This window comes from Bombyx mori, chromosome 19 (genome assembly GCF_030269925.1).
Source record: "Bombyx mori chromosome 19, ASM3026992v2".
NCBI classification, from domain to species: domain Eukaryota; kingdom Metazoa; phylum Arthropoda; class Insecta; order Lepidoptera; family Bombycidae; genus Bombyx; species Bombyx mori.
Window position 1 is genome coordinate 11,549,452 of NC_085125.1, and position 18,940 is coordinate 11,568,391.

At 34.9% G+C, this 18,940-nt stretch overlaps 4 protein-coding genes across 9 annotated transcripts in view; 2 read left to right on the forward strand and 2 right to left on the reverse strand.

Annotated features, from left to right (window-relative positions):
- Positions 1–18,940, forward strand: part of LOC101739626 (dnaJ homolog subfamily C member 13) — a 468,160-nt gene that overhangs the window by 163,151 nt on the left and 286,069 nt on the right. The window lies entirely within an intron of this gene.
- On the reverse strand, positions 234–2,036 carry Sps1 (selenophosphate synthetase 1). Its single transcript, NM_001043923.1, is given in 1 exon segment — positions 234–2,036. A coding segment is annotated over 1 exon segment (1,209 nt). The 5' UTR covers positions 1,781–2,036; the 3' UTR covers positions 234–571.
- Positions 2,726–17,692, forward strand: LOC101744923 (uncharacterized). Of its 2 annotated transcripts, none has more exons than XM_012694433.4 (11): positions 2,726–3,335; positions 3,429–3,565; positions 3,788–3,989; positions 5,389–5,620; positions 6,483–6,644; positions 7,161–7,313; positions 7,662–7,909; positions 11,593–11,716; positions 13,044–13,335; positions 13,853–14,074; positions 14,841–17,692. In XM_012694433.4, the coding sequence occupies exons 1-11, from the start codon at positions 3,277–3,279 to the stop codon at positions 14,960–14,962; spliced, it is 1,953 nt and encodes a 650-aa protein (XP_012549887.1). In that variant the 5' UTR covers positions 2,726–3,276; the 3' UTR covers positions 14,963–17,692. The 2 variants fall into 2 exon arrangements, with proteins under 2 accessions (XP_012549887.1, XP_004922472.1); XM_004922415.4 differs by having other exon boundaries at positions 2,735–3,335; positions 7,161–7,292.
- The window catches only part of LOC101744686 (hillarin), a 73,054-nt gene continuing 70,595 nt past the window's right edge, over positions 16,482–18,940 (reverse strand). For all 4 annotated transcript variants that reach the window (XM_004922413.4, XM_012694428.4, XM_021351079.3 and 1 more), the window contains one exon: positions 16,482–18,643. In XM_004922413.4, coding sequence (XP_004922470.2) covers positions 18,507–18,643 — 137 coding nt within the window. In that variant the 3' untranslated portion in view covers positions 16,482–18,506. The remainder of the gene's footprint in view (positions 18,644–18,940) is intronic.

Consider the following 18,940-nt stretch of genomic DNA (forward strand, 5'->3'; position numbering starts at 1 on the left):
AAAGTTCCTTTACGTAGATACCCCATTAAAGTGCATATTTATTTCCATTTTGATATTTTACTTTACTTTACTTCTTCTACTTTCATCACTTTTCTCAGTAAGGTCATGACTAAATTTAAGGCTTTGATTCCTCATTTTTGCTATTATTGTAATAACCAATTTGAGGGATAATTTATTTAATAATAATAATACATCTATAAGTGGAGGATGTGAAATAAAAAAAAAACTACTTATTATGACTGAAAAATAATTTTATTCTAATAATTATACTCAATTCACAATTTGCAGAAACAGTCCACAAGCTGCAAAAAATGGTTAGGTTCCAGGACCTAATGGAATTATCTTAATTTTAATAGTGATATCCTTAACTAAGTTAACACCAGTCACTTGAATAATGAGGGTAAAAATATCGATTTCAGATAATGGACAAGTTTTGCAACAAAAAAAAAAAGAAGTTATTTATTGCTTTAACATTAATAAAATTATATATTTTGCTGTCAAAATAAAATTTTAAAATTTATCCAGCTTTACCAAAGTCTAGTTAAAATATTTTAGTATAAGTCATTTACTTTTAATCTTTAGCAGGCACTTCAATGACTCGAGGTTTATCAATAATGCGGGCTGTGCGGTTACCCTTCTCCACAATACCAATGATCCAAGCCTGATATCCTTCTTGTTTCTCAATATCTTTACAGTACGCAGCAGCCTGTTCTCGTGGCAGACAGATTAGAAGTCCACCAGATGTCTCTGGAGCGTGTCCTTGTAGCAATTGAAACATGTTCCCACAAGCTTTCGCTACTGCTGCCATCTTGGCAATTACAGGCAGATTATGGATTACAAATGATACTTCATTCTTTTGATGAGATGCCAAGTTCTGTGCATGACCCAGTAAACCAAAACCAGTTACATCTGTTGAGCCGTGAGCATTGTACTTGTGCATCAATCTTGCTGCAATGCGATTGAGTCTGCTCATAGAGTCCATTGCTCTGTGATATGCTTTACGAACGTCTTCTTCAGATACAACTAATTTGATTCTGTTCCAGCGTTCAGGTTGGTCCAACCATTGGTGAGCATTTACTGCAACTTGTGTACCAAGAGGTTTTGTCAAGACCAATACATCACCCATCACTGCATTATCAGGTACAATGTACTCATTAGGCTGGCAGATAGTGGTAGCAACCCCACCAATTGTGCACCAGGGGTTGATGACAGTTTGCCCACCAGTGACAGACGTTCCTGCCTCCAAAGCGGAATCTTTGAACCCGCGCATTATAAGAGGAATAACGACGTCGCGTTCCTTTTCAGTCATTTTCGTTGAGACACCCAACAACATGAGCATATTGTCGCACTCCGTAACACCCATCGCGTATAGGTCGCTAAGAACATTGGCACATGCAATCTTACCCATCATATATGGGTCATCCACTAATGGGTAAAAAAAGTCAGTAGTTTGAACTAAACAGAGCCCACCGTGTCTAAGTGGTGTCACCGAGCAGTCCAAGCCGATGCCGATGCGCGGGATAGCCACATGCATAAATTGGTCTTGATCCGCTTGCGAATAGTCTTGCTGTAAAGACTCAACAAGTTTTCCGAGAACATCTTGAGGTACTTTGCAACTTCTTCCCTTTAGATCAGCAAATCGTGTCAGCCGAAAACTTGCCTCCAAATCGTGCGCCACCGGGTCAAACGGACGACGTAAAGCTATTGAATTAGGGTTACCGGCCATTTCTAATTGAGCTGCAGCTAAAGAGTCCTGCGCTACACTCGTTTGATAAGACATATTACACCAAAACAATGATATTTATGTTTTCCGCGGCTTTAAAGGTCTCAAAATGTGGGAACTAGACAATACTAGACACGCCGCCAAGTGACGCTTGCAAAATGGCGTCTCCATTACAGAGAGAAAACGGGCCAAAAATGTCAGTTAAATGAGCGCTTCTGATTGGTGCATATAAAACGTAAACAACAAAATTCTTCTCCTGATTGGCTATTAAAGATCAAAATTTCATTTTTACCAAAGGGAACTGGCTGCTACTTAAAGACGTTCAGTTTTACGCGATTTTTTTGATTATTATGATCCAAGCAAATGCAAAGTTGAAGTAAAAACTGAAAAAATTCTCAAAAATAATCCTATAACAATTCACAGTAGAAAGAAACTGTATCTAAATAATATAAATAATAGTAATCTTCAATTAAGCAGATACGGGGATATACTCCGAATTATGATTTGAGACGATCCCATATTCTAGCACCACTCACAAAAGTAGCTTAATTCCCTATTACTACTTAGAACGAATGTGCTTAAACACAAAATGCCGCGTCCGTGTCTAAAATTTCCTCTCCTCCACAGCTTCCTGAACGTTAATACATGTTCCTTCTAATGAGATTTAAAAAGATTCCTCACTCCTAAACGATTTGATTATGTAAATGTATATGGCAATCTTGATGTTTATTAATAACGATGGCTATCGTCAAAGGATCCTTAAATTTAATTTTGAAGTCCATAAAGAATGCAAAAATTAAGTAACTAAAACCGAATATGGACCTGAAAGAGATTATAATTAATTGCAACCCATTTCATATACACTAATTATATTAGACCGTTTCTACTTACATATTTGTGACTATGATGAATTGATGACAATTAATTATAATGATGACAAATAGGACCTAGGGCAATTAAGGTTCAGTATATCTTCTCGAATATCATAACTATCCTATGAAAGCTTGCATTGTAACAAATAAATAGGTACTGTATTATCCTACTGTCGATACTACTCTACGGACTACGGGTGGTAGAGCGTTTTATGAGTCCGCATAAGTAGGTACAACCACCCTGCCAACTTCTGCAGGAAAGCAATATTATGTTTCGTTTTAAAGGGTGGGACAGCCGTTGTACTGTTTCACTTTGTGAGATCTATGGACTTCTTTTACAACAGGTGGGCATGCATGAGTTCAATATAAAGCATTAAAAACAATATTTATGTATCGATAGACGTTGTCTATCCTAGTCAAGCTATTTATCGAAAGGTAATGATAATCTAAATTTTGAGCCCTAAATAAATTACTTAAGCATGAAAGTGAAAAGAAGTTTGAGAAATATACCTTTGCCCTAATGCTTATATTTTTAACAAACTTTTTGAATATTTTTTCGGCGGTTGATTATTTTCAACTTAAGAATTTAACTTGTGACAAAAATTAAATTCCAATACCGCTTGAAAGTTTAACTAAACAAGTGTTTAAGTACGTAGTTAATATGCTCAACTCAAATTAAAAATGAACATAAAAGGTTGGAAGAAAACAGAGAACGAAGCGGGATATCCTTGTTACATTAAGTGAGTAGAACTTTCACTGTTATGAATGTTAAAATATATCTTGAAAAATTGTTGAGAAGTTTATGTATTTGAGACGAATATCTTTGTTTTTAGTGAAACTACCAAAAAACAACAATATGATCATCCCGAATTTATTAAATTATGGCAATCACTTTCTGTATACGACGATATAAAATATGCAGTGTACCGTATTGCGTTCAAAATCCATGCTTTGCAAAAGCAAATTCGAGGTAAGGCTCAATGTTATAAATAATTACTTAAAATATAAACAGATTTAAATTTTCATAATATTCAGACATTGGATATTGTACTATCACCTGACTTTTGATCACATTTATTTTAAGATGAAAGATTTGAAGGATCCCTGGGTAATTTATGTTAGTTCATTTTATGTTATTTGGTAATTTAATCAGTGCTTTAAAATAACTCCTAAAATTATTTATCTTCCACAGTGCCTCCATTAAGAATCAGTTCTGGAGTTTTTGCTCGGCATCAACTTAGTTTGTCTGAAAGCAGTCTATCATTGGATACTACTGAGCTGGAAGCTGTACTAGCTGATATATATTTTGCTGCAGAAAAAGATGGTCTATTTGATGGGGATGTTGACTTTGCTGTAGATCTCCTCATTAATCTCTTATTAAATGTTTATGATGTGTAAGTTAATAATCTTACTAGTCAAATATTCCTTTTATCATCATCATCATCATCATCATTAGCCTATAGCAGTCCACTACTGGAGATAGCCTCCCCATTTGCACCTGTTTAGACACTAACACTTAATTTTTTAACATTTTATGTATAGCTTTTAAGGGTAGGCAGCGGTTTGACTATGCCTCTGGCATTGCTAAAGTCCATGGGCGATGGTAACCATTCACCATCAGGTGGGTTGTAAGCTCGTCGGCCTACTAGGGTAATAAAAAAAATTGGCAAAGAAGAGTTATTAATTGGCTGAATGATGTAAAAATGCTGGGGAAAATTCCATATACAGCAGCGGTCAGGGAACTTTTTTAATTATTACCCCAAAATATTTTTGTGTAAGTTGATATTACCCCATGGCGAAGAACAAAAAAAAAAAAACCAAATTGCTTCTTTTAGCATCTTTCATATTATATATGAGTTGACTATTATCAAAGCCGGCAATCTGACTTTTGGATAATTATTGGTAAATCAGAAAAACGAATTATTGACTTTGTATTCCATTGGCAGTCACAAAACTCTTCGGAACGACATCTTAGATAAATAACAGGTTAACTATTAACCTTTATTTAATGCAGGTTTTGAACCGTATTCTTTGAAGGAGACGATTATATTCAAATCAATCTGTATTGACATATCAATAACATTTTTTTGTCCAAATGCGCAGATTGCCACCTTTGATAATAGACTACTCATATATGAAATGATTATTTTGAAAAGAAAACATTAACTAAAAATTTAATTTAAACATCATTTATTCAATAATTCATTAATGTGTTCTATCTCATTCTCTCGCCTGCTGAATCCTATACATTTATGTGTTTCTGTCTCTATGGACTTATTTCGTTTCGTTTCGTTTCATTTCGTTTCATTGAGTTTGAAATCACAACGATTCTAAAGAAGTTTCACTTCAATATATACTTTTTACTCACAAAAGTTTCATTTTTACCCCCCAAAACTTCATTTTACCCCATTTGGGGTAATGTACCCCAGTTCCCCGACTGCTGATATACAGGATAATGGAGAGTTACTACTATTCCTTCTTCACAAACTAAGCATTATCATAGCTATACCTTCACTTGAAATTTCTAACTCAATCCCAGTAATTCCTAAATCGATTATCGAATACTAAAAGAAGAGTTAATCACAAGGAGTCCTAGTTATAAACACTCTGTTTTAAAAATAAAACAACTTTGACCTTATTGGAAATAACCCATATAAGAGAGGCCTTTATTCGTGGCTGGGAGACTAAGGATTAGTGTGGAGTGTTATGGTCATTGACATAGCTGTGTATTCTGTTCAAACACTGTTACAACCTCAATAACAGACTGCAGTTTAATACCGATGACATTTGCAGTGACCGAAAAGAACCGATACGAGTATTAGCAGCAAAGACCCTTCTTATTGTCCTGAGTAATGATCCAGCATCAGACAAATGGTTTGCACTAGCCAATAGTTGTGCAGATCACAATGGATGCGTGTCTGCCAAGAGATTCTCAGCTTTATTAACGCATATTGTAGCACTGCCGCTATACTGTGGAACATCCTCTGGACAGCTGCAGGATGATGTTCTCTCGTGTTTTGATAAGGTTTGTTTTAAAATTACGACATTTATGCTTATTATACAATGAAGGAAAATTAAATGTAGAGCTCAGGATTGATTTTTTTTTCCTACCTAAGCTGATAGCCTTGAGAGGCTATTTCAGCGTAACCTTAATTAGTAGGTGAGCTCACGGGGCTCAAACCGGAGTGATGTTAACATTGACCCTAGCAAGAGCACTGCCTCGCAGAATTTACCACCGGATCGGAAACGCGACCCACTGAGAAGATCCGGCGAGAAACTCAGTGGGCTATGTGTTAATTCGCTCGTCGAGCCCTTTGTCGCAAGCGACAGGTTCGACGAGGACGGTGACCGCTGCGTGTGGTGCCTAAAAAGACCGTTAATGGATCGGGAGGATCCGTAATGACTTGTTTTGGGCGACGTCGACTGTTTACCATACGGTCTACAGGATCGGGTATGTACAGGATTGATACAAAGAGAGGATTGATAGCAAGTGAAACTACAACTCTCTCTGTTTGTTATCACGAACACCCTGTCTATGTCATTATGTTACCGTTTTTTTAAAGAACGTAGTGTCTGCGTTTAAAATTTCATTAATCAGAGATTACACAGAGTAAATATACTGATTAATTTTTTTTTTGTTTTTTACCTACGTAAGCTGATAACCTTGAGAGGCTATGCAAGCGTAACCTAACAAAGACTTGGTGAGCTCAAGGGGCTCAAACCTGTGGGTTGGTTTACTCGTCGAGCCCTGTCTGTCGCCGCAAGCGACGTGTTTGACGAGAACGATGACCGGTGCTTGGGGTGCCTAAAAGCACCGTTAGTGGATCGGGAGGATCCGAAATGACGTGTTTAAGTCGTGATTAAGTAATAAAAGTTATTTATTTCAGAATTCGGGTATGTTAGGCGTAAGTTCACGGATGGTAGCCGAATGGGGTGTGCAGTACTGCGCTAGTACAATGTGGCTGTCAGTTTTAGAACGAATCTCAGCTAGTATTGACGATGAGAATACTATTGGTCAATGCGCTGTTTGCTCACAAAACCTAAAGAAGGTTTCTATAATTTTTTTCATGTTATTTTTATTAATAATTTAAATTTTATAGTCTACAGAAATCTAGCAGTTTGTGTTAGATTAAAAAAAAATGGCTTAAGAGATCTAACTATTTAATGAAATTCATTAGTGATAATGAATTAATGTTTTATCATTGACTTTTATTCTTATTGAGATTAACTATAACGAAAAAGTTTTTAAATGTAATATTGAGCTTTTAGGCGCGAAATTAAACTGGGCCCAGTATTTTTGTGTGAAAGTCCAATTAACAAACAAACAGACAAAGTAAAAAAAATATTAGTTGTAGTTTTGGTTAAGGTACCATAAAGAAATGTACCATAAAGAAATATCAATTATTCTAAGTACCCTCAATGTACATACTTCCATTAAAGTTTTTACTAAATTTAACCAAGGGTCTTTCTAATATTTGTTGATTATAAGCAGTCTACCAATGTTCATGTTAATTGAAGCATGTGAAAACTTGTAAACTGCATAATAATGTATTATTCCGTTTTAGATGCTGAAATTTAAATGTTCAAAATGCAGTGAGGTATATTTTTGTGAGAACTGTTATTTATATGACCGAGGCTTGAATACAGTAAGTGGACACAAGAAGACTCATGTAGTGCAAGAAATTGTTGATGGACAGGTGATTTATTTTAAGCATCATGTAAGAGAATTGTGCCTGTGGATGAAACCTTACATATCGTGTAAACACCTAAATAACTTCAACCTAAATAAATTCAACTTGAAGGTTTTTCTTGAACGTTCTTTTATTGAATAAAAATCATTTAAATTCTTATAACAGATTTACTATTTAATGTGATATGCCATTATCAATTTTAAACTTTAGTTGTTAAGCATATGATAAACTTATTTCGAAGTGACAAGAAAGTGGCTTAAAGAAACATATTATGCCAACATATTAAAATTTTCCTTTCAAAAATCATATTAAAAGTTTAATTCATAACATGTTTATGTTTGTTGTTTGCTTAATTAAATTGTTTCTTTGAGACAGATTAAATCCTCACAATGCGCGTTCATGAAGAGTATGAGACGATTCTTCTTTTGCACTAAGACTAAGAAGAAGAAGATAGTGAGATCAAAAAAAATCGACCAGTTAGACGGGCCCAGCACTCTAAAACGAAAGAAGGGTAACAAACCAACCATGTTCACTTCAACAGTTGGTAAAGCTTCAGGGAAAGAGGCTGGCAACCCCGCGAACATGCTTCAAGATATTATCATGCAGCTGGAAGCTCAGAATAGGTAAGTAGAACTAAACTACAGTAGGCGCGCGAGTTTATGTTCGTCCTGAGGAATGCGGTAGTGCTGTGACCTAGTTATTTTTGGTAATGTCGATAATAACTACCGATTTAGTCAACAGCTGTCAATTTGGCTTAATGTAACTAAAGGTAATTTTGCAATTTTTGAAATAAAATAAATGTGATAAGTAATAACTTGTTTATTTCTAGTAGAGAAAAATATTTTTAAAATTCCAATTCAATAACTATAAAATGAAAACACAATCGACAGATCAAGAGTCGGAATCAGTAAGCATCTTTTTTCAGTAGGTTTTTTCTACCTGAACTTGTTGGAAGCGGAGTAGTTATGGTTAAATAACACAATAGCGTTAGCGTAAATTTTCGATATCGATAAGCGCGCGTCACAGCCGTCAAGGACAACACTCGACGTCAGACAAATGAGGGGGGGGGGGAGATGGGCGAAGTCGGGGCGAGCTGTCCCCCGCGCGTCGCCTCTGGCCCCGATGGACATGAACTCGCGCGCATACAATAGGAAGAGCTTATGTTAAAGTCTGTGCTATAAACGGAACATGCATTCCAAAGCATATCAGACTTCAGCTTTATGAAAGTAGATGAAGGCAATGATGCTATGACTTTTGCATGCATGCATATTCAAATTCAAATTCAAATTCAAAATCATTTATTTCAACTTGGATGTCATCAAAAACACACTTGTTGAATGTCAAAATGTAAAAGAAAATATTAACTCTACCACCGGTTCCAAAAAAAGCCACAGTCCTGAGAAGAACCGGCGAAACAAACTCAGCGGGCTTTTTTTTTTTTTTGTATTTTCTCAACTATTTTCTTTTTTTTTAAACAAGAAAACATATTTACAGTATACAAAAAAACAAGTCAAAAAAATACAATTCAATTAAATAATAATAATAATGAAAAATGAAAAGGCCAGGAGCGAACGCCTCATTCCCACGTAGTGCCATCTAGTAAAAAATCCTTAACTTTATAATATGCCTTGTTGCACAAACGTTCCTTGACAGTTTTCTTAAATCTATGAACAGGTAGTAGTTGAACGTTTTGTGGGATCTTGTTGAAAAGTTGTACACCCAGCCCCCTAAAAGAGTTACTTATTTTCTTAATTCGAGCCGCCGGCAACGCAAGCCTATGTTTGCTCCTAGTGTTCACATTATGCAAATCGCAGACTCTGGGGAATTCTACAATGTTTTTACGCACGTACAATAAATTTTCAAAAATGTATTGGGACGCTAAAGTTAGAATTTTGATTTCCTTAAACTTGTCCCTCAAGGATTCCCTCGGGTGCATATTATAAATAGCACGAATAGCCCTCTTCTGCAGGATGAAAATCGTTTCGACATCGGCAGCATTGCCCCATAGCAAAATGCCATAGGACATAACACTATGAAAATAACTGAAATAAACTAGACGTGCCGTATCTTCATCAGTATACGTTCGTATTTTTTTTACCGCAAACGCTGCAGAACTAAGTCTATTCGCTAACTTGCATATGTGAGGACCCCACTGCAGCCTGGAATCAACTGTTATACCAAGAAAAACTGTCGAATCAACAAGCTCCAGTGTCTCTCCACTTACAATGATATTAGTGTCTACTTGTCTAACATTAGGTGTGGTAAATTTTATACATTTTGTTTTTTTGTTATTTAATAACAGATTATTAACACTAAACCAATGTACCACGCGCGAGATAGCATCATTCACATCGTCATAATCTTCCAATTGTCGTTTAATTTTAAACAATAAGGATGTATCATCAGCGAATAATACGACCTCGTGACTGGTTTCAATAAACTTTGGTAAATCATTGATATACACAAGAAATAAGAAGGGACCCAATATGGAACCCTGAGGAACACCCATATTAAGTAAGACACCGGAAGATCTCTTTCCTTTAACGTCTACCTTTTGGATTCTTCCGGATAAATAAGATTTAATAAGTTCTAATGAAACGCCCCTAATACCATAATGGTGTAATTTCCTCAACAATGTATTATGCTCAACACAATCAAAAGCTTTAGATAAGTCGCAGAATACCCCAAGGGCATTATGCGATTCCTCCCAAGCCTGAAAAATATTTTTAATAAGATCTACACCTGCATCAATAGTCGAACGGCCTCTAGTGAATCCATATTGTTTGTTATGAAGCAGGTTATTGGAATAGAAATGGTTCAAAAGCTGTTCCAAAATAATTTTTTCAAAAATTTTACTCAATGTTGGTAGTACTGAAATGGGTCTAAAGTTAGTGGGGTCAAAAGTACTACCAGATTTAAACAGAGGTATTATTTTACTATATTTCATTAGATCAGGAAACACACCACTATCAATACAGTCATTAAATATTGTAGCAAGGTAAGGTGCGATTATATCAATAATGGATTTTATAACCTTAATTGATATTCCCCATAAATCACCAGTTTTTTTAATATTAATGAGCTTGAAATTATCAATTATGTCCTTTATAGCAATATTTGTGAACTTAAAGTTAACACTGCATTTATCAACATGATCTTGCAGTAATGATTCAGTAAATGTAGTAAAGTACTAGCAGACCCGACAGACGTTGTCCTGTATCCACAAGATGAATGAAATGAATGAATGCATACACAAAAAATCATTCTTCAAGTCGATCCGGCCGCTTAGTTGTAGTATAGATAACCAAGATACCGACTGCAGCGCTATCTGTCGGGCCGATTTGTGAATCTAAAGCATCCAGGGCGCCACCCAAACGCATAAAAAAATTCATTCAAATCGGTCTAGCCGTTTAGGAGTTCAGTGACATACATACAGTAGAATTATTTATATAAAGATAATTAAAAATCTTTTATGGCTTAATCTTACGTATGTTATTGTCATTCATCTCATGTCGTTATTATTTATGTCATTTCGAATTTATAGTTTTGGTGGTTATATACAACTGAGTCAGGATCAGTCGTGACCAATATAATAATAAACCATTAAAAATTTAAGAAAATAATGCATGTACTATATTTGGTTATCTGCAATGTAATTTAATAAATTCATTATTTATTGTTGGTCATATTAGTCTACCGTTGGTTTTGCCTGTTTCATGTTCTCTGTTTATGAGAATAAATCTGACTGAAAATGAAAATTTTATTGTAAATTTGATGTAGAAATTAGTTATTTATATGTCATTGTGTTGTTTATAGTTGGACCGTCCTAATGTATGTATGAGAGATATGGGCTTATAATTTAAATTGATGCACAGTGACATCATCATTCGAATTGTTTTAGGTTAATTGATAAATACTGACTGCCAGACTTAAAAAAGTTAATGGAACTATTTGTATGATTTAAATATATTTAATCGCATAGATTCTTAGATGACATCATGGGCTTGTAAACCTGTCTGCTTAGTGCGAGTATTTAGTGGCAAACGTAGGGACGCTGTTCCAATTCAATACAAATTTGAGTTAACTTTTACGTCATCAAGAACTTAAAAAATTCCACAGTCCCAAAACCGCCATCGTGATATATGACGACTAACTTCATAACTATCTTTAAATGGTCAGCATCAATTAAAAAACTTAGTGGATGTTACCTAAAAAATTACCACATATGTTGACATATAGGCATTTAGCATAGAATGAAATATATAAATAAATTAATAATACAGATTTTATATCTACATCAATACAGAGCTCTTCAAGAATTATCGGTGCAGTTCAAGGACGTTGGAAAGAATGATGATGAACTCAAAACGAAGGTAGATACACATTGGTCACAGATATCTACCCAAATAAATAGACTTAAAGTTTTAAAGGTGAGAAATTTATATATTTAGATTTTACAGATTAAAAATTCATGCAAATCTCCAAGGGTCATATTATAATTGTTTTTTTTTTTTAAGACATTTTATGACCTGGTAACTAAGACCTTTAAGTCATGTCTTATTTTAATTTATTAAAATTCTTAATTTTATGAAAAATGATAATATGGAGTGAAATGAAATGAAGATGATTGATTTGAGACATTAATCAACTGGGATGAAATTTAATGAGATGATATGGGATGAAATATAATCGCAGTAAAATGGTGGTCATTTACTGAGATTTTTTCAGTTGACTTTTTGGAGGAACCCGAGAAGTTACGTCCAGCAGCTTTGTTTCATTATCCCACATTTGTGCACTTTCACAGATATTAAACAGTTAATAAACCACCATTATTACACATTTAAACCCGAAGAAACACTAAATAGACAAAATAAAACAAATCACACAACTGCACTCCTCGCGTTCCCGCCAAAAAGTCCTATTATAATTGTTTTGTCTAGCCCCTACAGATTAAAATATAAGGGGGGATAAGTCACACAGAGTTGTCTGGTCCCAACTTAGGATTCCTTATACTATTCGAATCATGGACTATGATACTAATACTTATACATATTTAAATATATTTGCATACCTTTAAAGATATCGATTTTAAACAGTCAGACAAAGAGCAAACAAACCATATTCATCACATGAATGCCTGTCCGATGTTGGAATCGAAACCACGACCCTCGGCCCAGCAGTCATGGGCGCTCACTACTTCACCGAGTCAGTCAACAAGAGATTTGATTAAAAGATAAATAAATGTAATTAGATTCATTCTCCTGCCCTTCTCCCAGTCACCCGGGGTAGGCGCAACATGTTTTCTCCTTCCATACTCCTCTATATAATCTATCTAAATGTAATTTGATTATGTGCTGGAAATAGGGGCAGTTGTTAGATTAAACGGCTTTTATTAAATACCCGTCATTTTGTGTTACTAATTATGCTTTCAGTTGACAGCAATTTAGAAAAAAAAAGGCTTTGTTATATGTATAGCAGATATTATAGTCAAATAAAGTATTCACTTTGACTGAGTTAAACAATAAATAAACTTGTGTCAGTTATTCAACTTCACAGTTATTCAACTGACACATGTTATTGTTTAACTCAGTCTTCTGGTTCTTATGAAATTTAAAGCTTGTTACTTTTAATTGGATAAAATGGAGATGTGCCTTATTTTTAATTCTGCCCCCAAAGCGTTTTCTTAGTTGGAGATATTTTGATCCAGAGCAATATGTATCTTCTATGGTTAAAGCCTAAACCAGTAAGTTGTTGCAGGAAAATTTGATTGCACCTCAAAATGTGTCCAACGATACAGACAACAAAGACAAGCCTCAAGCTTTTGACCTGTTCAGTCCCATACCGGTCATCGAAACTCAGACCAAACTGACAGACAAGAACCATCCTAGAGTATTGAGCTTGGACTCCGGGAACTTCTCAGTCGTGTCGAAACAAGAGAGCCAGAACTTGCTGACGTTGTCTGGAGATGCCTTGAAACCGGTGGTTGCTCATGCCACATCAGATAGCATATCCGCTGTTTCTGTGAATGATATCAGCTCGTGGTACAATGGTAAGTGGTTTTGTTAAATCGTTTATCGCCTGCTGTAGGATTTTAACTATAGCACAGGTAGACTCACCCAGCGGATCAACGGACGTTATATTTGTTCAAATTCACGCATTTGTCAATTTACTTATTCACGTTGTGTGTTGTCAATGTTTTTTTTATTTTATTGCTTGTATGGGGGGATGAGCTCACAGCCCACCTGGTGTTAAGTGGTTACTGGAGCCCATACATCTACGACGTAAATGCCGCCACCCACCTTGAGATATGAGTTCTAAGGTCTCAGTATAGTTACAACGGCTGCCCCACCCTTCAAACCGAAACGCATTACTGCTTCACGGCAGAAATAGGCAGGGCGGTGGTACCTACCCGCGCGGGCTCACAAGAGGTCCTACCACCAATTAGTGTTATCTATATAACGTCAGTTGGACCGTGAGCTTATTAATTTGCCCATATCATTCAAATTCATTCATTCAAAAAAAAACAAGATGGTGTTTTAATGTAATGTTTATGTTATTATAATCAGAAACGCAGGCTTCCGGCAAGCATGTCCGCCAAGCAAAGGGGCAGCCCCCGGTGGAGGTCCCGCCCCCCGTGGAGGTCCCGCCCCCCTCGGCGGAGGACAGGTTCGCGGCTGACATGCGGCGCGTGGAGCACGGCAATCACAAGATGAAAGAGCTCAATGCGGACCTGGACAAGGTGCTCGACAGGCTGCAGGAAATACTCACACACAACTTCACGATGGACGGTCGGTATTCAAAAAAATATTATACGATTTTCTATAAGCTATATTAGTCCAAATTCGACCATTCATACCCGATCCTGTAGACCGAATGGTAAACATTCGACGTCGCTCAAAGCACGTCATTACGGATCCTCCCAATCCATTAACGGTGCTTTTAGGCAACACAAGCACCGGTCACCGTCCTCGTCGAACCCGTCGCTTGCGACGAAGGGCTCGACTAGCGAATTAACCCATAGACACAGCCCACTGAGTTTCTCGCCGGATCTTCTCAGTGGGTCGCGTTTCCAATCCGGTGATAGATTCTGCGAAGCACGGCTCTTGCTAGGGTCAGTGTTAGCAACACTTCCCGTTTGAGCCCCGGGAGCTCACCTACACACGTTAGGGCGAAGCTGAAATAGACTCTCAAGGCTTTCAGCATAGGTAGGAAGAAAAATAAAATCGACCTGATTTATAGTGTGCTTAGTGCGAGTTTTTTAACGTTCTCGATAGCGTAAAAGTTAGCTCATATTTGTATGGAATGGGATTGTTTGCGTACGTTTGCCGCTAGGGGCGCTGTTCCAACTGCATGCAAAATTGGGATAACTTTTACGCTATCGAGAACGTTAAGAAACTTGCACTAAGCACACCTCAAAATACACTGCTGAAACTGAATGTACCAAGGCGGGTGGTGGTATTTGCGTTGTAGAACTCTATGGACTCTGGTAACCACTTAACACTAGGTGGGCCGTCGTTCACCCATTTATAATCAATAAATTAAAAATCCTTTCAGATTCATGTTTCGATAATAGCCAGCTGCGCGAGACGGCGAATGAAATGGAAGGTCTGTTGGGAACATTGATACGCGGAGTCGAACAGCGAGCGACCCTGGGCAACACTAAGGCGCTCGTGTAAATTACACCTTCGACGATACGGAATAGAGTCTAAAATATGATTTGTTCCACCGAAGATTAACAGGTAGGTATGGCTCACACCACAGTGAAAGCTTCGTCTGAGAATCTTATGGGAATGTTCTCAATGCTCACAGAAAAAAAAATTCAATTAGATATAATATTTTAAAATATGTATTAATAAATTTATCAAAATGCAAATATTCGTGAAATTAATTGTGTATGGAGAATTATTACATCTCTGTTCTTTTTTTTATTGTTATTGTAGACTGCTGGCTATTATCGACATCTGCACACGGCTCGCCTGATGGTAAGTGTTTATTGTCGCTCATGAACATCAGAAATGCCAGCGGCACAGCAATGCCATAGCCTACTGCTGTGGACTCCACTCGATTATATGGTTTTGTTCTTTACTAGTGGTCCTTCAGTAGTTGAAATTCGACTATAATGAATTGAAATTATAAATTTCAACACTATTATGATTCTATTGTCAAAGACTACACTTTAGACAAATATTAATAAAAACAAACAATATTACTCCATTCTCCATTTGATCACAGACTTGATGCAATAAGAAAAGTTTGACAGTAAATAAATAGCATGAATATGGTAGTGTGTGTAATGTTTTTTTTTTATTGATTTAATGTATTTTTTATGCATAATTTAAAAAAATATTAATATTCTGCACTCCTTCTCTATATTCTCTATAAGTGTGGGAAATTTCATACTCCTCCGTCCGCGTAATTTTCCTAGAAAGGGGTACAAAGTTTTTGCCTTATGTATTAATATATAGATATCTAAATAATAGTGATTTGGTCGATACCACCGTTCTGTGTATAACTTATCGGTTTGAAGTTTGGAATTGGTACTTAGACCTCTCGCATTGTTCCGCGGCTGGTGGTATTCACATAACACTAAGAGGGCCGTCAGCTCAATTGCCTATACAAAGGACTGGCTTATTAAAATATGATCATAAGTGTGTTATTTTTTAGGACAATGTGAACATTTTATGTATTTTATAAACGACATAATATTAAGTATAGGTTTTCTTGGTTGTGTATTAATCCGTCCGTGTTTTGGTGCTCAAATAATTAATTTTAAGGAAATTATAGACATTCCAATGAAGTGTAGCGATTGAATGTTAATGATTTTTATGAAGCATATTATTAGAAGAAAATATTTTTTTTATCTTTTTGATTTATGAAATTTCATTGACCGATTTGGTGTTTGAATACTCTGTGGTAGATTTTTAAATTAATTAAGTTAGGTACATATTTTATATTAAATTACAATATCACGTGAATTGTGTTATAATAAATATAGTGTAGAGAAAAAAAAACGATTTTTGTGATGATTACATTAGAAACATAAGGTCGGATATTCGTGATTTCAATATTAATTAATTATCGACATTAATAATCGACACAACTAGGAAATAAAAAGACATGAGTCCGTATAAAATATTTTTTTGTAAACTTCCGGCTGCTCTAGTCGAGAAAAAAAGGTTGAAAAAAAAAGTCTAATTTAGAAAAGTAACATGCCATATATTTATTAAAAAAATAATAATTACATACAATTAATTATTCACTTTTTAATCATAAAGGTTATTTGTAAAAGTTGAACGTAATTTTATTTAAGAAAACCTTAAACGTACATACGTTATTTGCTTTGTGCGGTTAGGTATATAATTAGAAATAATATTGCATTGAATTATAATTTTGTTTGCATTTCTATGATATGGAACAACACTCGTGGAAGTCTCTTTGCTATGTTATACTTCAAATACTCATTTTTAGGGGGTGAAAGGCTGTTTGGTTTAAGCGACATTTTTTGCAATTTTACAGAAGATCCATTCAAAGTATAGAATTTGGAAAACTTCTTCAGCTATTTGAATGATTTTTTGAATGAGGTAAACTTAATTGAAGTTCAATTAAAAACATCGAATTGTTAATGCTAATACCAAATAAAACGGACCTTTAATAATTACAAAGATAAATGTCGCGTTTTAATTGAAGCCTTTCACCCCGCAATATAAATATTTTATGGAATCTCAATATTGTAGTTACAATAGTTAATTGGCAATTAATAATATAACATAATCGTCAATAGAATTCAATCTTAACTGTCTATATCTTAACTGTATATATGTTTCAATAAATAATCAAATGCTATCGTTGTCTCGCTCATCTAAACATAGACAAGGTGTAACAGATTATAAACAAACTTTATACAGAATCGAAGTTTATATAATTAATTATTTAATTGAGTAAAGTGGGTGTCGTCTTCATAAATGAAATAAAATTCAGTATGTATTCTTAACAGCAAATCATCAAATTGCTGTTATACCATATTTAAATATGTTATGATTTTGTTTAATTCGTTTTGCACATCTCAGAATTAATTTTTTCTCAACTCTTCTGAGACATTTAGAAATAAATGTTGCCATCTACAATTAATCGAGTCATTGAGAGTTATTACAATTTTTTGATTTGTGAAATTAATATTATTTTCAATTAATAATTTTGATAAAAAAATTTGATTTATTACATCAATATAAAATAATTAAATGGAATAAAGAAATATATATTAACAATTATTCTTACTCTATTTTATACAAAGCGATAAAAATGTATAAAAAAGCAATTAGATTGCAAATACACAACTTGACGTTAGGTACTTAGAAAACATTTTTACAAAAAAAAAAAATACTATAAAATAAATTGATTTATATAAAGGACGGTGTTTTATTTCTAGAGTAATCTATGTTATATATTATCTACATTTGGGTAAAGAATCGTATAAAAGCGAAGTTAATATAGATTTTATTTATTTATTTATAAAAATTAAACTTAACAATACATTTTCGTGGGTATGGTATGTTTTTTTTTACATTTGAGGGTAAATAATGTTTTGTGATGGGATCGTGGAGAGAGCTCTATTGTGGGGACTTTGCTGAAAGTACTATATGTATACAATTATAATATTGTACATAGTTTAATTTATATCAAATACGATTTTATAATTCAATAATAAATGGAATAAGTGTTAGGATGATTTGGCATCTGTTGACTTAGACTGCGAAGGCGTAATTTAATTCGAAAAATATTCCTTATTTCCAGTCATCAATATTAACAGGTAAAGTAGTCAGTAGTTTAGTGAGATTTTTTTATTGAATAGTGTTATCTTAAATTAGGTATTTTTTTACTACAGTCCAACTGGAATGTATAGGGTAAGTTAAACGTTTTTATTCAATTTATCTTTGACTATTTTAGAAAGGAAGTTGTGAATTGACTTTATTGGCAACATCGTCGAACATTTTGTGTTTTAAATAATGTTTTTTTTAAAAAGACGAATCTTTCTACCCTCAGGCATTTTTTCAAAAAAGAATCTTTTGTAAACCTACATAATAATCAAAATCAACAATTCGTTATATTAATTCAAATATTCAGATACAATTAGGCTGTCCTTGTTGCGCAAACCTGTCGGAAGGAATGTTTGAATAGGACGGAAGATTAATTGGCATTGTCAGCAGCATACTGTAGCAGTCATCAATTCCTTTTACTGCTGTTGATGAGGTACTTGCAGCAGTGAGTTAGGAGGTGCTTCTCCTTCTCGGTGGAGCCGTTCTGGTGGATGGCCGTAGGTCCTCCACGCTCACGGGTGTAAATGTCGAGACCATATTGACCTGGAAAATTCATAATTCATACATCACTACATAGTATAAAACAAAGTCGCTTTCTCTGTCCCTATATCCCTATGTATGCTTAAATATTTAAAACTACGCAACGGATTTTAATGCGGTTTTTTTAATAGATAGAGTGATTGAAGAGGAAGGGTTATACCTATGTATAATAACATCCATTAAATAGTGGAGAAATCAATAATAAATTACAGTTTCCAAAGCCAGGGCGGGTCGCTAGTTCATTCATAAATGATCCGAGTTCTATTATGGATCAGTTAGTTGTGTTCTGTTAGTATTCTT